At 54.9% G+C, this 27,005-nt stretch overlaps 1 protein-coding gene and 1 pseudogene across 1 annotated transcript; one reads left to right on the top strand and one right to left on the bottom strand.

The window, feature by feature from the left end:
* SLC6A20 (solute carrier family 6 member 20) lies at positions 1-27,005 on the top strand. The gene is made up of 11 exons (XM_053929713.2): positions 1-391; positions 10,681-10,821; positions 12,548-12,639; positions 13,062-13,289; positions 13,902-14,012; positions 15,113-15,354; positions 16,037-16,199; positions 19,501-19,705; positions 21,386-21,545; positions 24,176-24,341; positions 25,981-27,005. Exons 1-11 carry the CDS (start codon positions 271-273, stop codon positions 26,131-26,133), a joined length of 1,782 nt encoding a protein of 593 aa, XP_053785688.1. The 5' UTR covers positions 1-270; the 3' UTR covers positions 26,134-27,005.
* Positions 462-7,657, bottom strand: LOC128781498 (serine/threonine-protein kinase VRK1 pseudogene; annotated as a pseudogene).

Here is a 27,005-nt window from a genome sequence, read left to right as displayed (position 1 = left end):
CCGAGGGGACCGGGCGCCGCCCTCTACCCCGCCGTCTGGGGCGCCTTCCCAGCCCGGAGCCAGGCGGGGTGGGGCTCACCGTCATCCATTTACCAGCCTCGCCCCTCCGACGGGGCGCGCCGTTAATGAGATTAGCAATTAAAAAGCTGCCGAGTCTGTGGCGTGGGGCCACCCCCAGGCTGAGCCGGGGCGGGACGGTGCTCCTGGCGGCCGCGCACCGAAACAGACGTGCGGGCGCCCCGGCGGGAAGACAGCGCGCAGCGCGGGGCCATGGAGAAAGCGCGGCCGCTGTGGGCCAACCCGCTGCAGTTCGTGTTCGCCTGCATCTCGTACGCCGTGGGCCTGGGCAATGTGTGGCGCTTCCCCTACCTGTGCCAGATGTACGGCGGAGGTGAGTGCGGGCTCCGCGCGGCGCGGGCCTCGGGGCCGCGCGCGTTCCCGGCGGGACCGGCGCCGGCGCGCTCGCTGCGGAGCGGGCGCTCAGCCCCGACACTCCTGGGGTACGCGCTGGGACGCGGCCCCCATTCCGCCCCAGCAAACTGAGGCTCGGAGCGCGTTAGTGCGAGGGCCGGGAGTCGGACCGGGGCATCTCAGGTCGCACCCGGAGCCCCGTCCAAAGCCGCCCCCCACGCCTTCTGCAACCCCAGCCCCGTCCCAGGGGCGGCCAAGCCCCCCACCACACGCTTGTTGGCCGGGCTGTGGCCCGAGGAGGCGCGGGGGACACTGTTTTGAGGAGAGGCGGCAATGGTCTGAATACGAGTGAGTGTGACACTCACTAGTGCAACAGGAACTCGTTCCACTACTTTAGATGTGAAACTTAGATTCCTGGCAGCAGGATCAGGAACTCGGATAAAAGGATCTTGGAGCTCTCCCTTCCTTCCTTCCTCTCTCTTCTTTATTTCTTCCTTTTTTCCTTCCTTCCTTCTCTCCTTTTACAGAGCGGGGAAGGAAGGGAGGAAGAGAGGGAGAGAATCATCGATCTGTTGCCTCTTGCACACGCCGGGACCCAGGACCGAACTCGCAGCCCAGGCGTGTGCGCTGACCCGGAATCCAACTGGCAACCTCTTGCTTTGCAGGACCATGCCCCACCAAATGAGCCACACTGCTCTCAGGGCTTGAGCTATTTCTTTAGATTTCTTATAAAATGATTGGTCTGGTTTGGAACCAAAGAGAGCAGGAAGGCGATTCATTCTACTTCTGCTGGTTTGGTTTTTTTACACAAATTTTTCCCTGAAGCATCACAGCACGCTCACTAGATGGACAGACAGCAACACAGACCATTCTCTTAATGTTCAGAGAGCCGGAGACACCTTCCGAGGCCAGAGAGGCTCCATGAGGGCCAGGTGCCTTCTTAGAAGGCAGAGTGGCACAGGGATGGAAGTCTCCACATTAAAAAAAAAAAAAGTTTTTCTTAGTTGTTCCATTTCTAAAATTCTCTCTAAAGGAAATAATGAGAGTTCTGACAGAAGGTCGACAATAAAAGGATGCTCTCCATCTTTTAATAAACGCAAAACACTGGAAACTTCCTCAGCCTTCCACTAAAAGGGATTCTGGTTCAGTAAATACGGAAACGTCATAGCCATTAATACTGTGTTTTCAAAAAAAATGTTACGTATTTTCTCATTTCATATATTCCATGGAGGGAGGAAAAGTCACAGTCAGTGCTGAATAAAATGAATGATCTCAATTTAAAATAGGCAGAGACAAGAGAGTGAAAAATATATACCGAAGTGTTCGCAAATAGTGATCTGTGGGTGATTTTGTGATTTTTGCTTCCTTTGTAGTGTGTGTGTGGTGTCTTCTGTAATCTGCATGAATTGGTCTCACCATAAAGGACAATGAAAGATGTTAACCAAAGTGTGTTTACAAAATTTAACCCATTTAAGAAGATTAAGACCTAAAACACTGCTCTCCCTCACTTTCCCCCACCAGCTGAAAAAACAGAACAATGGCAAAAAGGTTCATCCACAGTTTTTTTTAATAGTGCATTCTTAATTCTCTCTTTTTTTTTATTTTAAGGGCATAAATACATCGAAATTATGTGAGGCCGTGGGTTGCCTGCCATTGGCTGTAACAGTTTCATAACTGCCTTTTGAAATATTTATTTGTCAGGTTGCGATTTCCTCGTCATTCTGTGTCAGTCAGCACTCCGCCCGCCCCGTGCTACCTTTACTCTTTCCCAAACATCCGCCAGGTGCGCCTCACTGTCATGTGACTAGTGTTCGTTCCTTGTTTCTAACAGCACCCTCACCTGAGTCGTCCGCAGGTGGACGCAGGTGGGGCTGAGTAGCTCTGCCGTGGACTAGATAAAAGGCGCAGGTGGCAAACACGAGGCCCGAGGGCCGAATCCGGCCTCCGCGGTGTTTCTACCAGGCGGCAGTGCCGAGCTCCTTGCCCCTAGTTAAGGAGCAGTTGTGTGTATACAGTCCTAAAGTTACATTCAGCCCTTTGAAGGCGACAGTGAGGCTGATGTGGCCCCTGGTAAAAATGAGTTTGACACCTCTGATAGAAGGAGTTGCTGTGGAAATCTCAAGACCCTGAGGACTCAGGAAAAGGAAAGAAAAAGATCTTGTGCCTGGTGCAGAGTATAGTCAGCTGGTAGGCAGATAGAAAGATGGATGGATGGCTGGATGATGGATGGGGGATGGCTGGATGATGGTTGATGGGTGCATGGATAGGGGTAGATGGATGATGGCGGCTGGACAGATATTGGGTGCATGCCACCCTCTCAGCCATAAGTGTCTATAGAATAATGACTAGTGTATCCTGGCTCAGTGAGGACTTGACCACAGTAACTCCTGCCCTGATTTCCACCTCATTTCCTGCCACTCATCTTCTAACCCCGCCCCCAACCATTCTGAACAGCTCTCCCTGGGGCACGCCCACTCTGCCACCACACTCTGCCCCGGCAGTTTCCTGCTGGAGCAGTCCCTGTCCCCACCCCACCTTTGGTGTCCCCAGGCCAGGCCTCTCCCTCACTGTCACCACTGCTTGTCAGGCCCTGCGAGTCCCCGCAGGCCTGCACGCCGTGCTAGAGTTTCTCTGTCTCCCACTGGCCCGTCTCTCTGCAGTGTCTGGGTTGGAGGAGGCGCCAATGAATATTTGTTGCATGAACGAGCTGGGTCTGTTCTGAAAAGCCACGGGGTTCATGAGGTGAGGATGCCCGTGGTTTTCCTGAGCCTTTTGCTGCCAATAGTGTCTCCTGTCAATAAGTGATCTATGTCGTCCCCCAGACCCAGGCGGTTTTCAGACCCATTTACCTAAAGCTCAAGGGTAAGCCAACCGCGCCATAAAAGGCTCCGGAGGGGAATGTAACTTCCTTCCAAACAGCGCTGAGACCCTCCCACCCCCAGTCAACAAAGAGCTGTTGATAAACCGCAGAGCCAAGCTGTGCCAACATACTTCCCAGAATAAAACGGATTAGGGGCTCGTGCCCCATTGCACCGGGCTCTGCCTGAGACCGTGACCAGGAGGCTTGTTCCCTTCCCACTCTGTGGGCCAGGCTCAGCACGAGGAATGTTAATTCTGCAGATTACATGCCAGATACCAACCACCACTGTACAGCATGCTGGCTGGAGGCAGGGGAAAGGGCAGCTGAAGGAACGACACAAAATCTCTTCTTGAAAAAATCAGCAGGGCTTGGCGATCATGCCAAAGTCTAAATCGTTCAGCAAGAAATCAGGATGCAAATGTGCTGTACACTGATATGTAGAAAAAAATGTGCCAGCGGCTGGTTTTTATAGTAAGCACTAACTCAAATCGTGGGAGAAATGTAGAGAGTGAGAACAGTTGTGTGGCTGGCGGAAACATGGATTTTTTTTTTCCTCCTAATTTTTCTCTATGTGATACATGAACCATAAAGAGGGGAAAATCAAAGGCTACCAGATCGTGCTGTAGGACAACGACTCTAAGCCTGGACGTCCCCCTTCCACCCAAAGCCCCTGCTGCTCCTCTCTAGCTCCCAGTGTCTCAGTGAACTGCTGGGCTCCACCCCCAGAGGTTCGGACTCAGGTATCCGCAGGAGGGCAGGGTTCTATGAACCCTAGATACCTACGAACAAGCTCCTCAGCGATGCTGGTCACAGCTGCTGGTCCCTGGACCACACTTTAGAGGAAGCCCCCCTCCCAGGCACCAGCCGCTGGACACCAGGCAGTGGGGTGCTGGTAAGTGTCAAACAACTGGCTTTTGGTGGAGGAGGAGGACCTAATTTCTAGCATTTGGCGATTACCATGGTGTAAATATTCCCACAGTGGCCAGGCGCAGGCTAGCAAAGTCATGCCCCATTCTGCAAACACAGTGTCCTCTTGACTCTAAGAGCTCAAGTTCAAGACATTGTGTACATTTCTTCCATTTCTCACCGCAAATCTACTTCAGAGGAAGACCTTTGCTCTGATGCCTCAGAGTGGTCCTTTCATTTTTTTTTTATGGCCACAACAAATTATGTATTCGTATCAAGCAAAAACACCCCTTTATTTTAAATTTCATATTTCCTTAAAAGGAAGGGCTTGGTCAAACATTTTATACATACTCCAGGAAAGTGCGCCTCACAGTACTTTTTCTGTAAGTATCCAGAAATTGACACACAGCGTGGGACAGCTTGCAGAGCGTATGTAACCTAAAGATTTTGAAACGTTGTAAGTTAGCCTTTAATAATTTATAAAAAGTGTTTATTTTAATGAAACATTTGTTTTTCCGAAGACATAGGTATTTCCCTGTTACCGCCCCCCACCCCACAGCCTCACATGAAAACACTTAAAATAGCAAAAGGAGAAACATCCAGTGAAAGGAAGATGTGAACCACCAGTTCACAGCCCGGGAGTGGCTTCTGGACTGGCTTCCTCTTTTGGAACCTGCGAGCGGGCTGCTCCCGCCCGAGCACCTGAGCATCCGCACCTTCCACGCCAGCTCCTGTGCTTTTCTCAGTTTCTCTCTTTCGCTTCCTTGTTACAGCCTTTGCTTCCAGACCTCCATTCCCTGAAATGCCAAGGGCCAGTTAGCCATTGTCCTTCCTCCCTGTAGATTTTTAGTCCTTGCAAAGGGTGTCTTGTGAACCTTGAGAAAGAGGTTTCTCGGCAGCGTCTGGTCACTTTACTGTCTCCACGTACTTGGTGATTTCGTCTGGCTCGTTTCTCTCAGGAAGACACTTGTCCCACAAAGTGCTGGGACTGGAATACACATGTGTTTTCTCTGTGTCTCATTTTGGAATCACTAACATAGAGAGGATCTTTCAAATTATTCTCCCTTGGAAGACGGCCACTAAGCCACTAGGACATACAATAACTAAGTATTTCCAAGTCACCATGTCTGGACGGGGCTGGGCCATTGTGCTCATCAGCGCTGGTGAATGCCACGGTGCTTCTGTGACATCTTTGTGGCCTTCCTTGTATTCTGTATGAATTCCTTCTGGGCAGCACCAATAAGCAAGGCTGTGATCTGCCAGGTACACCTGGTCAGGGCGCGTGCAGCTCAGAAGAAGATTCGAGGCTTTGATATCTCCGTGTACATACGCCCGCTCATGAATACAAGGCCGGTCTGGAAAAAGTCCAGCCATTGTTAATGTAACAAGAACCAGTTTGTGTGACATCAAAGTAACCCGGCAGCCAAGGAGAGTGGACTGGAATGTGCATGTGTGAACAGTGATGACTTCACTGTACTAGTCAGTGGGGGTGGTAGACGCTGCTGAGTGAGCTTGTGTACTGTGTGGCTGTCACGTTCAAAATGACTGAGCAAGGAGAGCAGCGAACCTGCATCGAATTTTGCGTTAAGCTTGAACATTCCTCTGTGGAAACTATTCTGATGATTCAGAGGCTTTCAGGGACGATGCAGTGAGTGCAGTACAGATACAAGTGAGGCACAGATGCTGCAAAGATGGTCGAGAACCTGTTGAAAGGGATCCACGTCCTGGAAGGCCTGCAACAAGCAGAACACCTGAGAATGTTGAATGTGGCCAGACAGCAATCAACAAAGATCACCCACTGACGGTGCGAGAACCAGAAGCGGATCTGGGGATTGTGACGCAGGATCTCGGCATGAAGCCTGTCGAGGCAAAATTTGTCCCTCGGCTTCTGCACCCAGAGCGGAAGGAACATCGTGCAGCCATTGCTAAGGACTTGATTCAAACCACTACCAGTGGACAGATTTCCTCAAGAGCGCCTTGAACAGTGGGAGAGACGCTGGGAGAACTGTGTGAGGTCCCAAGGTGCCGACTTTGAAGGGGCCTGAGGCGTCACTGTCCTGTGTGCAGTGTTTCTTGTATCTTGTATCTTCTTCGATCAATGTCTATTTTTCATAGTATGTGACTGGATACTTTCTGGACGGGCCGAATATATTCCGGACCATCCAGAATTCTTAGGCTTAGCTGCAAGACAGTTTTCCAAGACAACCCTTTGGCATTTGCTTCATACATTCTCTGAAGGTCACTCCCAAAGCAACCCATCATGATAAACCTGTCACCTTTTCCAGTTTTATCACGTAGACCAGACCCCCAATACTTCAGGAACAGCCAGGTACTTCAGTTTACGGGCACAAATCCATTTCTGAATTTGCCCTGGTCCATTGTCCGTGGGCTCCACTTTCACAGTATGGGGTGCATCACCGCCGCCAGTCTTGAAGAATTCTTACCAGCAAGATACATACAACCAAAGCCACGTTGGGCGATGGGCAATCCTAGTATCCATTCCTCTTTTAACATGTCGGTGATCACCTCCCCAGCTGCAACGTCTTCTGGGAGAGGGCTCTACAGCTGGAGCTGCTTCAACACGAGGCGTGGTCACACCGGGCTTTCGCCCATGCCGGGGCAGTGCTGGCCCCGTCACGCACGGGTCCTTTATTTTGATTTGCAGTGTCCTAGAGGTCCAAAGCCGCCTTTCTGGTGACGGCTCTTCCTCCCCGAGGGAGGTGCAGGCCCATAGAGACTTGCCCTCTACAGACACAACGTAAAGCCAAAGTTCAAAAGTTTGTAGATAAGAGTCCTGTGTCAGTATTATTTTTATTGATTTATGTTACTGATTTGTTATCTATGGATCTGTTAATTTTTATTGATTTGAGAGAGAGAGGGAGAGAGGCATGCATTTGTTTTTCTGCTCATTTATGCATTCATTGGTTGATTCTTGTGTGTGCCCTGACCGGGGATCGAACCTGCACCTCGGCATTTCTGAACAATGATGACACTCTAACCAACTGAGCTACCCAGCCAGGGCTCAGCGTTAATTTTTTTTACTTTGCTGATTGTACTGGGACTATGTAAGAGAATGTCCTTGTTTCTAGGAAATATGCACTGAAGTGTCAAGAAACAAAAAATTAATAGTGTCCAAAACAAAAATTAGTTCTTTCTCACAGTGCTTGGGTGGGCTGCACATTTCTCCACTTGTCTGGTCAGGCCCCTCACACGTGGGCAGTTGGTGCCAGGTTGGCGGGGCCCTCGGTTTTCCTCCACATGGCCGCTGTCCTGGGGTTGCCTGGACCAGCTTTCATACAAGGTGGTCTCAGGACCCCATTTCAGGAGAATGAAGGCAGAGTTACCAGGCATCCCGAGGCTAGGACTCTGAAACCACTGTGGCACCCTTGTCCCCGCATCCATCCCATTGGACAAAGAGAGTCCGAGGCCAGTCCACAGTCACAGGTGGGACTGGGCTCCGCCTCTGCCCGGGAGCAGCTGCGCCCACTGCAGCTGTGTTGGATCTCCAGCCTCTCCCCGACGCCAGGGTCTCCTTGAGCAGGACCAGTATCCAGAGTTTTACATAAAAGGAGCCTGGGGAACAGTACCGTGAGAAGAAGGGTGGTTAGTGGACTTGTTTCAAATTGATCGCAAGACAAATATTTTTTATTGACATATATTTACCTGGAGAAATATTTCCCCTTCTTGGTGTCCAGTTCTGTGAGTGTTGACAGATGCATTCAGCCGTGTGACCGTCACCACCATCATGCCCTTCAGAGCCAATCCCAGGCCCCCTCCCACCCCAGATCTGCTTCCTGTCCCAACGTTGTCACCTTCTCCAGAACGTCCTGTGCATGGAGTCCCACCGTGTGTGGGCTCACTTCTGGCACCTTCCACCTAGCGTCATACTTCTGAAATCCTCCCAGGCCTTTGGGGGCGTCGGTGGTTTTGTCCCTTCGGATTGCCGAGTAGTATTCCTGTGCGGACACGCCAGCGTTTGTTATCCGTGCACCCGCGGAAGGCTGCTTCCCGTTTTTGACAGCTATGAACAGAGCTGCTATGAACATCTGTGAATAGGCTTTTGCGTGAACATAAGTGCCCATTGCTCTAGAGCAAACACTCAAGGCTACAGCTGCTTAGTTGTGTAGTAGGTGTAGGCTAAACTTCCTACGACACCGCCAAACTGCTCTCCGGAGAGGCTGCAGCATTTCCCGTTTCCACCAGCAGTTCTGGGAGTCCTCCCAAGCCTCACCAGCACGTGGTAGCATCAGCATTTCTTTTCTTCGGAGATCGAATTGGCGTTATGAAGTGATTCGTGAATGGGCAGCACCCCACCCGGCAGCCAGAGGGCGCTCCCAGCATCGCTGAGGTCGGCCATTCTCACAGGATGCGCAGCGATCTCACTGTGCCTGGAGTTTGCATTTCCTCCATGAACACTGGCGCCGAGCATCTCTTCACGGACTGGTCTGCCATTCGTGTTTTCGTCGGTGACATGCCTGCTTAAATTTTTTGTGCATTTTTTTCATTGGGTTCGTTTTTCTCTTACTGTTGAGTTTTGAGAGTCCTTTGTATACTATGGATACAAAGTCTTTATCAGATGCGTGTTTTGCAGGTATTTTCTCCCAAACTGTAGCTTGTCTTTTTATTCTTCTAACACTGTCTCTCACAGAGCAGAATTGTAAAAGGAAGTCCAATCTATCAGTCTCTTTTGCAGATGATGCTTTTGATGTTGTCTCTAAGGCACATTTTACTGTTGACTAACCCGAGGTCTGAAGGATTTTCTCCTGTGTTTTCTCCTAGAAGTTTTATGGTTTTGAGTTGTCCCTACGAACTTATGATGCATTTGGCGGGGGGCGTTATTTGGTATGCAATGTGACATAGGAGTTGAAGTCCATTTTTTCTGCATATGGAAGTTCACATGTTCTGGTTGTTGAAAAAAAAATAGACTGCAGAGCAAATTCACCAGAACTGTGGGTTTGCTGGGGGGTTGGGGGTTGGGGGGGTGACAGAAATTACTGAGGGGCAGGACGGCAGGGCCCTGTGCTCCTACCTGGCACCAGACCTGGGACTTCCAGCCTCCCACGGGTGTGGGCCATCAGATGGGCCCTGTCAAAGAGACAAACCTTTCATGGACCTTGCCAGGCCTCTCATGGTTACTGTTTAACACGCTGGGTGAAAATGAGCTTTTCTTATAACCACTGTCACTCTAAGCAGTTTGTGCCAACACAACCTTTACTGTCAGGGATAGCCCTGGTGGGGTACCCTTGTTATTGAGAGGAGCCTGGGAAGGTGAGTAGACCCTTCTGCAGGGCAGGAAGGGAGCATGGCCTGGCAGCGGCTCAGCTCCCACCTAGGTGAGTGTTCAGGAACGGCAGATAAGAAGCATGACACCCAATTGTCCACTCTTAATTTCTTTTCTTTGATTTAACAATGTTTTACAGAGTCTCAGGTTTTGATTCCAGAGTTTGCACACTTAGGAAGTTGTACTAAGCGTGGGATGAGAGATTTGTTTGCTTGTTTGGAAGCCACATGAAGGTTTATTCCCTTTTATATTACTCTGGGGACCAGCAGAATAACAGCTCCGTGTGCTATATGATGGATCTCTTCTTTTAAAGCTGTATCCGGTTTCAGTGTGGCTAGTCCAGCCCTTAAGTTCGTTTTACTAGACTGGATGAGGAAAACTACATAAGGAAGTGTGGACCTAAATTCCAAATAACATGCAGGCAAAAAATGAAATGTGTACGCACAATAAAATACACCCTAAACACACAGCGAGGGCACGATGTGCTCTGCGGCGTGACATTGTGTCGATTCTATTTCTCCTCTGGGAACAGGGCTTCCTGGCAGAGGGGCTGGGACAACTGAGGCACAGAGGAAGGTGCTCAAGGAGCTGAGGACAGGGCTGGTTTATCACCCAGAATGGAAGTATTTAAAGATTTTCACTCACGTGGCTGCATGTCATCCATGGATGGATGGCTAAAGAAATAGATGGGTGGATGAGCAGGAAAGTAAAAGGATAGCCCCAGCTGGCATGGCTCAGTGGATTGAGTGCCATCCTGCAAACCAAAGGGTCGCTCGTTCGATTCCCAGTCAGGGCACATGCCTGGGTTGTGGGCCAGGTCCCCAGTAGGGGGCGCACAAGAGGCAACAACACATTGATGTTCCTCTCCCTCTCCTTCTCCCTCCCTTCCCCTCTCTAAAAATAAATAAAATATTTTTTTAAAAAGTAAAGGATAGATGGATGATGGATGGACAGATGGAAGGTATTATGGGTGGGGTGGGTGGATGGATGAATGAAGGATGGATGGATGAGAGGAGTGACAGAAGGTGTATATGTGGGAAGGTGGAGGAGTGTGAAGGCAGAAGGGCGGAGGGTGAGCGGAAAGATAGATGCATGAATGGGCAAGTGGGAAGATGGAAGGGAGAAAGGGAGGATGGATGGAAGGACGTTGGCTGAGAGGCTGGGTGGTCGCAGAGTACAGCCCATTGGTGACAACCTGACTGTCGGCTCTGGATGCCCACAGGGAGTTTCCTGGTGCCCTACCTCGTCATGCTCGTCGTGGAGGGAATGCCGCTCCTGTACCTGGAACTGGCGGTCGGACAGCGCATGCGCCAGGGCAGCATCGGCGCCTGGCGGAGCATCAGCCCCTACCTGAGCGGTGTCGGTACGTGGGCGCTCTCCAGTCCTACCCGCACTCCCCGCCCCGGGAGAACCCGTTGTATTCCGAGCAGCCTGGGTGGGGGTGGGAGCAGAGGGCAAGCACAAGGCCCAAGATAGGGCCCTTGAGTGGGGTGGACAGAGACTCAGGAGAGGCTGCCCTAGAATGTGCGCTGAGAGGGGCTGGTTTCCTGCCCCAGGAGAGTGAGAAAGGGAGGAGGCACAGGTGGGGAACTGAGGCCCCAACGCTTCCCTGGCCCCCAGGTGGCTTGTCCATGAAGAGGAAACAGCTGCCTGGATGGAGCCGTGAGTCAGTGTCCGAGCTGACAAGCATTCTGGGGACCAGCCCCTGCCGACTCTTAATAACAAAGTCCCCTTTCAGTGAGAACCTACTGTGTGCCAGGTGCTGGCCTGCACAGTATATGTGCATAAGCTCATTTCATCTTCCCACCGCTGAGAGGCTGTTGGGGTGTCATACAGAAGCAGGGCACATGCGGATAGTAATGGGGTGCGGCCCCACAGCCTGCCTGTCCGGGGCTCCCTGGAGCCGGTGTCCTGCGCACCTCGGGACGTGGTCAACAGGCCTCGCACCCTCGCGCTCCCGGGCTGCCACTGCCAGCAGGAGGAACTTTGACCAGAGATGGCCACGCTCTGTCCTGCACACCCCTCCGGCCCCAGACAGGAAGGCAGAGTGACATTTCGGGGGCAAAGAGGGTGTAAACTTGTACGTGACTTGTCTCAGGTGCAGAAGAAATGTGTCCAGTGCCCTGACAAATCATCTCCTAACCCAAACTGCCTGCTCTCTCAAGCGGCCGTTAATGTTTAGCACGGAGGTGTGTGGTTGACGATCTGCCCGAGTGAGCAATCCCGGGGGGCTTCTCCGAGGCGTCATTTGCTGTGTGGTAGAAAACAGGCCCCATGGTTGTGCCAGCCAGGGGTGCTGCTGGTGAATGTGTAACAGCCAGCTCTCCAGGTGGGGTGGGAAAGGCCTGGTTCGCAGCATCTGCTGATGCCCTGGTGTAAATACAACACCAGAGCCGCTTTCGAACTCCTCACGAGATGCCCCTGAGCGTGGGGTTGGCAGGGGCGCACACAGCGGCTGGGGACGGTGTGGCCTGGCTCCAGAGCACCCCCCCCATTGCCAGCTCTCCCTCTGCTCTCCTCTCCCCGCTCCCGGCCCTGAGGTCCCTGCAGACCTCACCAGGTGGGGGACGGCCTCCTGCCTGTCCCCCAGGCTCCTGGCACACCTCCTCACACCCCTGTTCTCGGCCACCACAGGGCAGGGATTGCCTAACTTCAGGGGAACCAAGGAGGGGGCGCTTGGCAGTGACAAAGGGCTTCTTGCTCGCTCATTTGAATCCTAGTCCTGCCTCAGCCGCAGGGGGTGGTGGGGGCTCGTGGGCAAGCTCTGGGCCTCCGTTTCCTCCTCTGCGCGGGGACGTAATGATGCCCACTTCACAACATTGTTCTGAGGACCTGCTGTGCACACAGTCCTTAGCGCAGCGGCAGCAGCCGGCACTCAGATCGCCAATGTCATCAGCCTCCCGTCCCAGAAGATGGGGAGAGAGGTGGGGGGAGAGACTAGCCCTTGGCAGTGCTCGCAGGGCCCTGGCCACGGCGAACCTCTCACAAACCTGCTGGGGGTCCTCGGCACAGCGGAGGGGCCACAGCTGCCAGGTCCAGGCGGGCGGGGAGCAGGGAGGACATCCTCAGCACCCTCTGCTTCTGCACAGGTGTCGCCAGTGTGGTGGTCTCCTTCTTCCTGTCCATGTACTACAACGTCATCAACGCCTGGGCCTTCTGGTATCTCTTCCACTCCTTCCAGGTGAGCGGGCGGGCCAGAGCCGGGCGGGAGCAGGAGGGCAGAGCTGCCCACCGGGGCAGGCAGGGAGGAGCGGGTCAGGGTTCTGTCATCACAGAAGGTGGTCTGGCCCTTACTGTTCATGTAGTCAGTCTCTCGGGCCCACAGTAGAGTCCGGTGGCCCTCAGACAACACTGGTAGGGCTGTAAGGAGCGGGAAGCCCTCTTGCCCACCCCATCTGCCTGTCTCCTATTCCCAAGTCCCACCTGAGCCCCTAACAAACCCTCAGAGTCCCTGTCTGCCCCCAGGGGCTCCAGCTGCCTGCCCTTTGGGGACCAGCCCCCTTCTGTTCCAAGAGCCCCACACCAGGGCCACCTCCCATCCCTTGCACCCCGACCTTTGGCCTCAGCCCTCACCTCTCTGTGTGATGCTGTGTTGGCCCCCAGAACCCCCTGCCGTGGTCGCGCTGCCCACTGAATGGCAACCACACCGGCTATGACGAGGAGTGCGAGCTGGCCTCGTCGACGCAGTACTTCTGGTACAGGAAGACCCTCAACATCTCGCCGTCCATCCAGGAGAGCGGCAGCGTGCAGTGGGAGCCGGCGCTGTTCCTCGTGCTAGCCTGGCTCATGGTCTACCTGTGCATCCTGCGGGGCACTGCATCCACCGGCAAGGTGGGCGGGCACAGCAGCGGGGGCAGGGGGCCCGTGCCCGGCAGGCTGCCTGCTGCCCTCGAGGGGCAAAAGCTGTGCTGGGGGAGGCATGGGTGGTGTGCTGGCACAGGTCACCTGGTAGGTGACACTAAAGATGGCCAACTGTGCTTGGGGTCACAGCCCTAAATCTCAGTACGAGGGCTCCCCTGCCACCTAGAGAGATGAGCCTAGCCCTGGTCTCACACCAGCCACGTGGCGGCATCACCTGGCACGCTTTACAACTCCGCTGCCTGGGTCTGACCCCCAGAGGCTCCAGAGTAATCAGCCTGGGGCGAGGCCTGAGCCCGGGGGGCCTTTGAAAGCCCACTAGGCACTTCTGACGGGCAGCCCAGGTTGAGAGCTTCTGTGCTAAGCTGCTTTCCATGACCCCGCTGCCCCCCCAGGGCCTATTTATAATCCTTTTCTCCTTGGTGCCTCCTCCTTGCTTTATACTCCTGCCCGGCTGATGTTCCTTTAACCCCGTTCTGCTCCACCACTGTGGGGTTTCATGGGGACCGAGGGCCTGTTGTGGGCAGACAGGGCCCATGTTCCCCAGGTCTCCCTGAGGCTGACTCTGCCCTCTGGTGCCCCCAGGTGGTGTATTTCACAGCGTCGCTGCCCTACTGCGTGCTCATCATCTACCTGGTCAGGGGCCTCACGCTCCACGGAGCCACCAACGGCCTGGCGTACATGTTCACCCCCAAGGTACGGGCTGGAGGGACGGGGCCCCTGAGGGCGCCCCACTCACCCTGCCATCTTCCAGAATGGGCAGAGAGAGGGGAAGGCGAGGGAGGGGTGAAAGGGGTCCTGAACCCAGGAGTCTGCTGCAGGCCCTCCAGGCAGGCGGAGGGTGTGGATTAGCTGTGGGCGCAGAGCCACCGCCCCAGCCAGGCGGTCCCCAAGCCCTGTGAATTCTTAGGCATTGAGTCTTTTGTTTTTTAATCCTCACCCGAGGTCACCCACTGATGTTAGAAAGAGAAGGGAGGGGGAGAGAGAGAGGGAGAGAGCCATCAATGCGAAAGAGAAAGATTGGTCCCACAGAACCCGCAACCTAGGCATGTGCCCTGACCGGGAATCGAACCCACGACATTTTGGTTCATGGGACAACGCTCCAGTCAATTAAGCCACAGCAGCCAGGGCTCGGGGCATTGAGTCTTTTGTCCCCTCGTCCTCCCGGACCCCCACCAGCTGCTGCCAAGCCCCAGGCATGGCCTCCTGGCCACAGCCTCACCCCAGCCCCTCCGTCCAGCCCTGGAGCTAAGTCGTCTGCTGTGAGCACCCCTCCAATTGTCTGGGTGTCGTGCTGGCCACTTCCAGGCACCACCTTCCCTACAGGGCAAGGCCACTCCCTGCAGGGTTCCCGAGGCCCCTCGCAGCCTTCCACAGCCAGCAGTCACCACTGCTGCCTTTGGGGGCAGGACAGGTTCTCCCCTGAGCAAATCTGGCCCCTGGAAACAAAATGACCATACTAGCAGCCCCTCCCCAGACATCTGCCCCACTGCCAAGCCACAGTGCTGCCAGCTCTGGGGCCAAGGCCCAGGCAGTGTCTGCCCCATGGGGTTGGGGCGCAGTCCCTTTTAAAGTGATTTTACCCGCACTTCCCAATGGCACACCTCCTGTGGGCACAGGGCTGTGGAGGACAGGGCAGGAAGGACGAGCTTCATCTGCTGAGGAAGGGGGGCAGCACCGGCAGGGGGCCGGGAACGCTGGCGGGCTGCTCGCTGTGGGCAGAGTCCTCCCGCCCCCGGCCGGGGAGTTCGGGATCCCACCAGGGTTCACCGGCCCTGTCCCTGCTGGCCTCCCAGGTGGAGCAGCTGGCCAACCCCAAGGCCTGGATCAACGCGGCCACCCAGATCTTCTTCTCGCTCGGCCTGGGGTTCGGCAGCCTGATCGCCTTCGCCAGCTACAACAAGCCCTCCAGCAACTGCCAGAGGCACGCGGTCATTGTGTCCCTCATCAACAGCTCCACCTCCATCTTCGCCAGCATCGTCACCTTCTCCATCTACGGCTTCAAGGCCACCTTCAACTACGAAAGCTGCGTGAACAAGTAAGAGCCCTGGGCCTCAAGGGGGAGACCAGGCTCCAAAGCTCCAAGCTGAAGGGGCCCCTGGGAAGAGGTAGATGCCACGGGGCCAAGGGGCAGGGGGCAAAGGGCACCAGCCTTGGTGAATTTCTTCTGCCCTGTCTGCCCCGCCTCAAAAGCAACCAAGCGTTCTCTCGCTAAGCCACGGAGATGGCAGAATCTACTTGCTGTAATCCTACCGGAGTATGAGAAGCACCCACCAGGCACACCGCCCAGCCATGTGCCACGGGCCCCAAGGGGCTACTTACAAATGTAAATTTAAACTTTGACTTAAGTCCGTTTCTCAGTTGCACCTGTGGCTCGTGGGCACCCCGTCAGATGGCACGGATGTGGGGTGTTTCCGTCCTCCCAGACGCTCTGTGGGACAGGGCTGGCCCAGAGGCCGGAACAGCCTCACTGTGCGCTGGGCGGGTAGGTTCCACCAGTCATCACCGGTCCCATCTGAGGCTCCTTCGAAGCCACTCAAAATACCTTGCCATTTACAAGGTCACCAATCCACCGGTTCCTTTTGTTGAGAACCTCACCCAATCAGAAAAGAAGGGGCAGGGGGACAGCCTGGTGCCCAAGCTTCCCTGGGGTTTGGAGTTTGGTGACAGTGACCTTTCTGTGGAATCGGTGGAGGTCCACCTGACGCTCTGCCCTGCAGGGTGATTCTGCTGCTGACCAATTCTTTCGACCTGGAAGACGGCTTTCTGACAGCCAGCAACCTGGAGCAGGTGAAGGGCTACCTGGCATCCACCTACCCCAGCCAGTACTACGAGGTGTTCCCGCAGATTAAAAACTGCAGCTTGGAAGCAGAGCTGGACACGGTAAGGCACAGGCGAGGTCTCGGCAGAAGGAACTCTTTGCCCCACCCCCCCACCCCCACCCCCGAGCCTCTGCTGGGAGAAGGGAGACCTGACCGCACCCCCCCAGCTGCTGCACGGGAGCACGAGATGTATTAAGTTCCTCGGGGATTGTGAGCCCTTTCTTCCTTTCCCTTTTCTCCTTTTAAAGGTTGAAACGACAGTGAGGTACAAAGAGTAATATAATGAGCACCTGTACATCTACCACCCTGAAGGATCGATTGTAAACATCTGTCATTTGGGGGGAGCAGATTTGTCCTTTTAATGTAAAAGAAAAGCACGTTTCAGGGACAAAGGGAGAGGCCCCTGTGACTGCCTCAAACTTTCCCTGCTCAGCAGGGGGAAGTTCTTCATTTTGACATTTTAACTACCCATATGTATCGTTAAGTACTGTTGTTTCCCCGGCAGTCTTTTATATGGAAATAAGGGTAGGGAGGTACCTCCCTCATTGGACCTTCTGTTTTCGAGATCCGTCCATAGTAACGCATGTGACACCCCGTAACTCAGTTTGAGGGCTGCATTCTATTTCGCCACGTGAACATGCCACCACTTGTCTGTTTCCGCACTACTCGACATTTCGCTCTCTAAAAAACTTGCCACTAAAGTCACCTTATTTAGGTTTTATGGAATCATCTTTACTTTGCTGGGATCCTCCTTTTTCACATTAATTTTAGGATGAATTTGACGAGTTCCACCGGGGAACAATATTTTAGGGATTTTTTACTAGAAGGGCATTGATTTTTGTTAATGTGAATTGGGGAGAATTGCTATTTCTTTGATTCGGGCCTTCTCGTGACTTTGATTTGGGAACGTGCGTTATCATGCTCGCAGGTCGTCTTTTATTTCCTTCAACTGGTTTTCTCCCTCGCACCTTGGCTCACCTTTCATTAGCTTTTTATCTAGGGGCCTTGCTGTTTCGTGTTTGTCGTGAATGGCACCCTTACTTCCTCTTTCCATCCTTGCTTATCTTTGTTGCAAACGTGAGCTAAAGGTTTTCGTATGTTGGCCTTGTATCTGGCAGCCTGATGAATTCTCTGACTCATTCTTGTATTTGTCTATGTGTTTGCTTCACATATATGTAAACTCTTATATCACCTGCTTACATTTTTCTTTTCAATCCTTATATTGCTTCCTTTTTTTCCTATTGTATTTGCTAGGACTTCCAGCACAGTGGAACAGAAATGAGAGTGGGCGTATTTGTCTAATTCTCATATTTCATACTCTTAGAGACCACTTCTAGAGAGCGTCTCCTGAGAATAGTTCGCGAGAATAGAGACGAGTGAAGGCCCGTCTCTCCGGCTGCCAGCGAGCTGCCTGGGAGGCTTTTTGGCATTTGTTTCATGGGGGAGCCCTGCTAGGTCCATGTGTTGTGGATGAGGCCCCGCTTGGTCCTCCTGGCTGTCTGCTGACACGACCCCCTGTCCCCAGGCCCCGTCCCCAGGCCCCAACCCCAGCCTTTAGGGCCTAGACCCCCCCACCCCCACTCAGCTGACCCCTGAGGCCTTTGGCTTTAGTTCCTTGTTCAGGTTCAAATTCCCTCTTTGTTCTTGGCACCTGGGCGCCTTCCTCCCTTACTTTCGAACTTGGCTCAATGTCCAAGAATCATGTGGTTATTGATTTATTTCGACTGCGTTTCCCCTATTGCGGGTTTTTCCTCATTCCACCTCATTCTCTGCTGTTTGGAACTGGTATACTCCATGTCTCTCCTTGAAAAATTTCCACGCGTGTTTAACTGAAGAAAATCCAAAGTTAAATACCATCTTGACTTCAGGGCACCTTCAACACCTCCCCCCTGTTGTCAGTGCCATTTTTGTCCAGTTCCGCCTTTTTTAAACTCATAAACCAGGTGCCGCTGTTACTACCTACAGACAGTGTCTGTGTTTATCTTCATTAGGCGTTTTATTTATTCACCATTTGTTCTCACACCCCAGCCATCGCTGGGGTTGGGTGGTTGGTTTTCTTGCTCCCTTCAAATGCATTCCTTCCTTTACGGCAGGTTTTTGTGATAAACGTTGTTGGGCTTTATTTGTATGCCGATGTCTATTTTTGGTCCCACTTTTAAACATGTATTTATTTTCCAATTCCAGTTGACGCCCAATATTATATTGTATTAGCTCCGAGTGTACAGCATAGTCACTCGACAGCTGTGTAACTTACAAAGTGATCGCCCCAGTAGTTCGGGTGCCCACCTGGCACCGCGCTTCGTCATCCCAACACTGTCAACTCTGTTCCCTGCGCTGCACTTTACATCCCTGTTACCGTTTCTGTGACGGGCAGTTTGTACAACCCCTTCACCTTTATCCCTCATCTCCCCCACCTGCCTTCCGTCTGGCACCATCCATTTGTTCTCTGTACCTGTGAGTTTGTTCCCCCATTTTTTAAAGACAGTTTTCCCACCCTGGCTGGTGTGGCTCAGTGGATTGAGCGTTGGCTTGCGAACTGAAAAGTTACCAGTTCGATTCCCAGGCAGGGCACCTACCTGAGTGGCAGGCCAGGTCCCCAGTAGGGGGCATGCAAGAGGCAACCACACACTGATGTTTCTTTCCCTCTCTTTCTCCCTCCCTCCCCTCTCTCTAAAAATAAATAAATAAAATCTTAAAAAATAAAGACCATCCTGGGGGTCCTAATCAGGGGACCTTGTCCCGGGAGAGGTTTTGATTCTGGTCTTCTGAGGCTGGTAGCCAGAGGACATGGCAGCCATGACCCCTTTCAGCCTCTCCCTGCAAGAGGTTGTCTTCAAGCAGGAGCTCCAGGCTCAGTGTCCACAGTTCAGTGTCCCCACAGCGGCCTCTCCACCTCAGGGACCCAGCCACGGAGCAGCCCCGCCCATCCGGCTGCCTGCTGGCCAGGCCAGCTCCCCACCAGTGCACACCTGCTGCTCTGGCCCCGCCGTCCCCCCTCAGCTCCCAGCCACCAAGACCTCAAACACCGATCAGTTGTGACATTGGAAGCAGAAATTACCAAAACATCATTTTATGATGTTTTAGCCAGAATTTATGTGAGTGGGGGGCAGGAAAGAGGAACTCAGTGTCCCCAGTTGGTGGAAATGTCCCCTCATGCACGCAGACTCCTGACAGCTGTCATCTCTGTCCGCCCAGCGGAGCCCGAGGGCTGGTCTGCAGATGGGAGGTCCAGCCTCAGCATGTGGCTTCTCGAGGCCAGCTCCAAGGTCCCCCCAACCCCGCTGCCAAGCGTCGTCGTCGGGTGTGGTTGGGGAGCTGTCTGCCCCTTGGGTGTGTGACTGGGGTCTTCTTGCTGTGGGCAGGCGGTCCAGGGCACGGGCCTGGCTTTCATCGTCTACACCGAGGCCATTAAGAACATGGAGGTGTCCCAGCTGTGGTCGGTGCTGTACTTCTTCATGCTGCTGATGCTGGGCATCGGGAGCATGCTGGGCAACACGGCCGCCATCCTCACCCCGCTGACCGACAGCAAGGCCGTCTCCAGCCGCCTGCCCAAGGAGGCCATCTCCGGTGAGTGGGAGGGCCAGGGGAGGCAGCAGGACTCCGTGGGGAGGTGGGATGTGAGGGACAGGCAGACGGACAGGCTGCCTCAGGGGCCTCGTGCCTGTCGAGGTGGCCACAGGGGCTGTCGCAACCTCATGGTGGCCCTGTGCTCACCTTCTCCTCACTGTGGGCCATCTGGGCCCCAGCACGAGTGATTCCCCCTCTGCATCTGGTTCTGCACCCCATGGGGCCGTGCTGGTCCCTGACGCGGCACCCAGAGCTGTGCGGGTGGGGCAGAAGCTGCTGCTGTCTGCATTCAGTTGAGGGACAACAGCCACAGTGGGTGCCTCCCTGCAGCCCGCACTCGGTGACTTTCACATGTGTGTCTGCTTCCCGCCCCAAAGTCACCTCTGTTCTCACCACCACCATTCGATGTTGGTCCCCCCTTTCTTGACTTCACGTGCAAGGAGTCACACGTGTGTGCGGCCTCTGTGTGTGTCTCCTCTCAGACTCTGAGACCCGCCCACACTGCTGGGTCCACAGTTGTCTGTCCGTGTCCCACCCCTGTGATAGTTCAAGGTCGGAGCAGACACGGCTGCTCGTCTGCGGTCCCGCCATTGGTGGGGGCAACAGGGCTGTGGGGAAAGGACCGACTTTCCCAATCGCTCCACCGCCCATCTGCTCCGCTCCAACCCTGCGGACCCTCCCCTGCCTTTGATGACGCTGCCCCTCTACATCCGCCACATCCCTCCTCCAGCCCGGCTCCCACCCCATCCCCTTGAAGTCCTGCTTGTCCCACACGAGTGCCCACCCTTCATCTGTGCCCACAGCCGTGTTACATGCACCTGTCCCGGCCAACCCATCCTCCCGTGTGTCCCCCTCAGGATAGGGCACAGTGGCTGGGGGTACACAGTGTCACAATAGAATGAGCAGACAGGAGCTTTAGAGTCAGATATTCGATGGAGTGCCCAAGAGCGGCAGCCGAAGGAGACGGGGACAAGAACCCGATTCTGAAGGCCGCGGGGCCTGTGTCTGAATCCTGACTCTGCTATTTACATGCTGTGCAACATGGGGAAAGTTGCTCCACATCTGTGAGTCTGGGCTCCCCCACCTGTACAAGGGTGCTCCTGATTCCTGTCTCAGAGACTTAAGGACCCAGTGCATGGCCAGTGCCTGGGGCAAGGTGGGAGCTGAGTAAACATCCCCGTCTTGCCTTCCCTCCCCTTCCCGCCTACCACCCACCTCTGCTCAGACGTAAGTCCTCACTAGGAAGCCCTGTGAGGGTCACCCCACAGCTCGCATCTCCCGCCCCAGTGCATCCCCCAAGCTCAGGGACTGCGTTGTTGAGATAAATGCTATCAGGAGGCTCACAGCCTGGGCCAGCTCCCCCAGAAAGGACGGCCTACAGCGTGCTCTTTTCCACTGAGCTGGTGCCTCCTGCTGGACAGCTCCGTGAATTACTGTCAGGGACGCTGGCCGACACTCCTTGGGACACCTTGGCACCCCCCAGCCCCCAAAACACACACCCACGCACACACACACAAGGTATATGCATTCGGAGAGGCCAGACCATGGCAGCTCTCCCCACCCACGTGGATGAGCCCTTCAGCCAGAGTCCCCTTGGCATCCACGGCTGGGCTGCCCTGCAGAAAACTGGGTGCGCAGGGTGGGTCTCGGGCAGGTGAGCAGGTGCTCTTGTGGCCCCAGGTCTGGTGTGCCTCATCAGCTGTGCCATCGGCATGGTGTTCACCACGGAGGCCGGCAGCTACTGGTTCGACATCTTCAACGACTACGCGGCCACGCTACCCCTGCTGCTCATCGTCCTGGTGGAGATCGGGGCCGTGTGCTACGTGTACGGGCTGAGGAGGTGAGGAGGCGCCGCCCCCCTGCCCCCCAACCCCTCCTGGAAAAGCCCAGTCTCCCCCATCACAAGATCACAGCTAGTTCTCCGCCTCACTTCCTCTTCAGTTTGCCTTCGACCACGTCTTCCCGTTTCCCAGGCTTTCACCTTTTAGTAAAGGCTCTGGCCTGTTGAGGCTGCTGGGCCCCACCGGCGCGGGGCAGCAGGGAGTCACCCCCTGCGCTGACCCTTGGTAGTTTTCAAGCTCACTGACCAAAGTCCAGCTGATAGCTCGGACCTTAGCCATTGGGCAGATTCAGGATGTCAGGTTCTCAACCCTGGTGCCCAGCACAGCCCTGGAGTGTTTGAATCTCCTGGGGGATGGAACGGGCTGCCTGGACGAGAACCACGGGTCCAGAGCAGCTTTCAGACCTGGGGGCTGGTCCTCACACTGAGCCCGGGCTCCACCCCCAGGTGCTGATTAGGTAGGGCCAGATAGGGCGCAGGCTCCGGGTGAGCCTGGGGCCGACGCTCTGAAAACCACTCCGAATGTGGTCCCAGAGTCACAGCTTGTTAGAATGCAGAGTCTCAGGCCCCCCAAGTCCCTGAACCAGATCCCGTATTCTAACACATCCAGTGGTCCAGGACCCATTACAGTCTGGGATTCGCTGATCGAGTGTGAGCCTGTGGACAAGGGCTGTCCTGTGTGGTTCCCACCCTAGTCCCTCACAGTCTTCCCGACTGATTCAGAGGTGGGTGGGGGCCCAGCCTGGCCTCTGGGAGCCGGGCCCCTGGTGCCAAGTGTCCCTGTCTCTTTGGAAGCCCTGCTGAGGGATTTCCATGACCAGATAACAGCAGGACACAAGTTAAAGCCAGATTTCTCAGCCTTGAAGACAGCTGTGACTCTCCAAGAGGGGCTTGCAATTTGCGGCATTGCTAAAACTGCTGTGGTGGAGGAATGCCTCCTTACTCACCCCCACTCCTCCCCTCAGCTAGTAACATGGGCTCACCCCGCTTTCCCGGGAAAGAGGGCTTCCTGGGGTGTCAGGGCTTTCCCTGCTAAACCCGCGAAGTCCCTGGTGAACTGGGACAAATGGGTCACTTAGGAAATGCCCGTCCAGAGGGAGAGAAAGATTGGTCATCTGAGAGGCTGGGTGTTTCAGGGTAAAGGGAGAAGGCTGGGGACAGAGGGACAGAGCCTAGGGCCCACTGGGGGCTCTGGAAAGGGGCACCAGTCGGTGCACAGTGGGTGAGGAGGATGGAGGGAGAAAGGGAAGGTGTCCTCGGGATGTCGTAAGCAGCCAGGTCTGAAAATGACCAGCAGAGGGCAGTCTTTCTGGGCGCACAGGGGACAGCGCCATCTTGCGGCTGCTTTGCAACAGTGCCACGCGGCCACCTTTCCTGCAGCCAAGTGTTCCCACCTTTCTCTATCCAGTAGAGCGGAGGCCGGGCGGGTAAAGGGATGGAAGACTGCAACACTTTGTGCTGTGTGTGGTCCTGAAAATCCCACGTGTTCACATTACGCACGTGAGTCTTCGTAGCCTAGAGCCTAGAGTCCGCTAGGTCAGCGGCAGCATGGGGGCAGTTAGAGGGCCCTGCAGGCTCACTGGGAACTCAGGACAGGTGGTGGTTGCAGCTGGTGGCAGTCTCGCCCTGCTTCCCGGCCCCGCCCTCCTTCCACGACCGCCTTTCCCGCCCTGGGGAGCAGCTTTAAAGCCCCTGGGCTAGGTCGGCCACAACCTGGGAGCCCTCCAACAAGCCCCATCTCCGCTCAGAGCCCTGGTCCCCCGGTGCTGTGAAACCGGGAAGTTGCTGGGTCAGTGTGTCCCAAAGCGCTGAAGATGCTTTCCATACTTATATTTGTGTGAAAAACATATGATTAGCCCATCAAACCCACGATAAAATGGGTGTTGGTATGCCATCACTAAACTTAGGCAAAAGAGTGGATTTAAAGAAAAGGAAAGAAAGCTGGTCCTCAGACACGACTGGCCACAGCAGCGGGCTGTGGGCTGCTCTGCCTTCTCTCCCTCCCCAGGCTGCAGCCACCGGGCCACTCTGCCTTCCGTCCAGGTCTGGCCCTCTGTCTGCAGGTCCCAGACCACCTGCTGCAGTTTCAGGGTTCAAGAGAGATTCCCCTCTGGGGGTGTTTCTTATTTTTTTTTATTTTTAAATCTATTGATTTTTAGAGAGTTAGAGGAAGGAAGAAGGGGGGAGAGACATCAATTTGTTGTTACACTGATTTATGGTGTATCTGGACGACGCTATAACCAGCTGAGCTACCCGGCCAGGGCCTCCCTCTAGGGGTGTTTCTAGAGTCACTGGCAGACACCAGGGTGGGAGGGGTGGGGCAGAGCTGCCCCTGGGGTTCCCCTGGCTTTGGGGCCACCTGCACAGATGCCCCATGCTATCCATTCCCGCCACTGCTGGGAGCTGCCCTCTGGTGTACACCAGCCGCCTTCATCAGAAACTGGGCACCAGAAGATGTCTTCTGACACCCACTTCTCTGTGGGGTGGCTGCTTTGCCCCCGCTCTGTGGCAGCCTCGGCCCTTCACCCCTCCCCACACCCAGCACCCGTCCCCAGAAGGAATCAGAGAGGGGGGCCCCATGGCTGTGCTCAGTCGTGAATAATCCAGACTCTCTTCTGTTTTCCAAGTAGATTTGCAAGTGACCTTCAGGCCATGACTGGCCGCCGTCTGAACTGGTACTGGAAGGTCATGTGGGCCGGCGTGAGCCCTCTGATCATCATCAGCCTCTTGCTCTTCTACCTGAGCGACTACATCCTCACGGGGACCCTGCAGTACCAAGCCTGGGACGCCTCCCAGGTACCTGCCCTCTTGGGCCCCGTGCTCCCTGGAGAGCACAGGCCTTAGTTTCTGAAACCAGGGGACCTCTGCCGTGGGGTAGGCAGGTTATTTGTCACAACATGCAGACGTCACCCACGCACTTCAGAACTCTCAGCCCAGGATGGCAGAGCTGGGCTTTGAGCTTTTCAATGGGCGCTGCGCTAGACAGAGATCCCTCTAGATTTCCCGTGGGCCTTCTCCTGGGAGCTGGAAAAAGCCTCCTGCAAAGGCCCTGGTTCCTGCCTCCCGCCAGCAGACCCTCCGACTCTGTCCAGTGCACCAGGCCTCCCTAGGAAAGTCCCACATGCCTGGCGGCGTGGCCTCTGCCCCTGGCCGCTGACCCTGGGGGAGCAGGCTCCTGGGCACTGCGGGACTTGCCTGAACACTTGAGTTGCTGCATCCAGGGGAGGCCTGGCCCTGGGTGTGGCTGACACACAACTGTCCACCAACCAGAAGGACAGATGTCAGCATTTTAACAGCCATTCATTATCTGCCCTGGCCAGCCCAGCTTGTCGTCACACAGACACACTCTCACAGAAAAAACAATTGGCCAGCTTGGGTTCCTTTCCCAGTGGGTAGAAGACATAGCGTGCTGTGTGCAGAGCAGCGTGTGAAGGGCCCGCAAGCCAGCTCACGCCAGTCCCGCCCGCCCCACGCAAACCCGAGGCAGGCAGAGCCTGAGAGGCCGCCCCTCCGTCTGGTGAGGTCGAGTGAGCTCAAACTGGGGGCACATGGGGGTGTTTTCTCCATCCCTCGCAGGCTGATTCTTTTGTAGGATGCAATAAGAATGACACTTGAAAAATGAAATGAAGCAAATAAAGTACACACAGGTGCCCAGTATTTGTTAGATTCAACAGACATGAAGAAATGCTTTTCGGTTGCTGAAAATAGTTTCTAAATGTTTCCTCCATGTCTGTGCTCATCCAAAAGCGTGGACAGGCCGCGCCGAACGCCTGTGGGCCACTCCCGCATCGCACGCGGGCGGCACTGTGTTCGCGAGCCGCACTTTGGTGACCATAAACACCGGTGTATTTAACTCCAGCAGAGCGGTCCTGTGGCTCCTTTGTGGCAAGATGGCATTTATTGGCTTTTTGGCCTCACTTCTCATCAGTTTTAACGCACCGCATCTGCGGAAACCCCATACCACCAGCTAAATCCAGGTTCACAAGGCTTCTCTCGACACCGCAGCTTGCTGTTCAGTACGGTAGCCAGTGACCAAAGGAGCTATTAAATTTGTTAAAATTATGTAGGATTTAAAATTCAGTTCCTCCGCTTCACTCGTGGCATTTCAAGTAGCCACCTGTGCCTGGTAGTGGACAGCACAAGCCAGGAAGTCCTCTGAGGGCCACCCCTGACCTCTAGGCGCCCTGCCTCGTGCCCCAAATGTTGGGCCCTGACTGTCCCTGTGCTCACTCTTTACTGGTCCCTCCAAACAGTGGCTCTGCAGGTCCTGGTTGAAGTATGTGGAAGAGAGCGTAGATGGGGGGAGCTCACCTGCCTAACACCCTTGCCGGTGAGCCCCGTGCCGAGCAGACGGCCGGGGCCTGCAGGCCGCGATGCCCTCAGACGGTTCCATCTGCGGAGGTTCGCGCTGCTGACGCTCAGCTTCTCCTTTCAGGGCCAGCTCGTGACCAAGGACTACCCCACGTACGCACTGGCCATCATCGGGCTGCTGGTGGCCTCTTCCATCATGTGCATCCCCCTGGTGGCCCTGGCGGCTTTCGTCCTGCGCTGCCTCAAGAGGGGTGGGAACGCGGTCTCCGAGGCCTGAGAGCCAGGCCTCCTGGAGGCCACATCCGGCGCTAGGTCTCCCAGCTGCTACTTCCAGGTGGCACAGCCTCGGCTGCTTTTGCAAGTGCTGGCTCCGGAGCTCTTAGTCCTCATCTTCCGGAGCCCAGAAAGAAGAGTCGGGAAGTGTGGAGGAAGGAAGTGCCCCTGGGGAACCCACACCCCGTCCCCACAGTGGCCCCTCCGGCCGCTGCCTCCCCGCAAGGTCACACAGGCTGTCTCCTTGTCACCACGGAGGCAGGCTTGTCAAGGCCAGTATTAAAGGCGATTGCCTCCTCAATTCTAGGAGCGCCCTATTAGAGCACACAGTGAGCTGAAACGTGACTGTAATTTTTATGGGACAAAATGTAAGCTGTGGTTTCTCCCAAAGAGGTTCCCAAATACAAGAGGGCCATCATCTTCAGACCAGTTTCAAAAGGAGTCTTCTAAGTGCCTGAGAGAACAGATCTGAACATCGCTGGCGCAGGCTCAGTCCTCTCTGTCTCAGTGACGACGCATTTGCTGCGCTCTCCTTCACCAGCGTGCCTGACTGGCCGTGAGCAAGGCCTTGCTTTGGGACTCACGAGATTAGAATTTCTCTCAGTCGAGGTCCCTCACAGCAGGTCCAGGACCAGTCCTCTGGACAAAAAGTGCCCCAACTCCAGTTTTAGCACCGCTGGGACGGCGGGAGTCCACCTAACGTCATGGTATATTTGGGCACGAGGGACAAGCAGGTGTAGGAAAGCCCAAGAACACTACTTACAATCCATTGAAAATTATTTATCTGTATATAAGTTTTCTAAAATGTATATAACTCAAACAGAGCATCTTGTAACTGAAGACCCCATATTTATGATAAAGCTTTCGTCCACCACA

This window comes from Desmodus rotundus, chromosome 8, assembly GCF_022682495.2.
Source record: "Desmodus rotundus isolate HL8 chromosome 8, HLdesRot8A.1, whole genome shotgun sequence".
Taxonomy (NCBI): domain Eukaryota; kingdom Metazoa; phylum Chordata; class Mammalia; order Chiroptera; family Phyllostomidae; genus Desmodus; species Desmodus rotundus.
The sequence above is the reverse complement of the archived record's forward strand: the minus strand, read 5'-3'. Positions and strand labels throughout refer to the sequence as shown.

Coding starts and splice junctions, on each gene's coding strand:
- SLC6A20 (XM_053929713.2), top strand. CDS start 271: ATGGAGAAAGCGCGGCCGCTGTGGGCCAACCCGCTGCAGTTCGTGTTC. Junction 392..10,680: donor GTGCCAGATGTACGGCGGAG/GTGAGTGCGGGC, acceptor GGATGCCCACAG/GGAGTTTCCTGGTGCCCTAC. Junction 21,546..24,175: donor TACGTGTACGGGCTGAGGAG/GTGAGGAGGCGC, acceptor TTTTCCAAGTAG/ATTTGCAAGTGACCTTCAGG.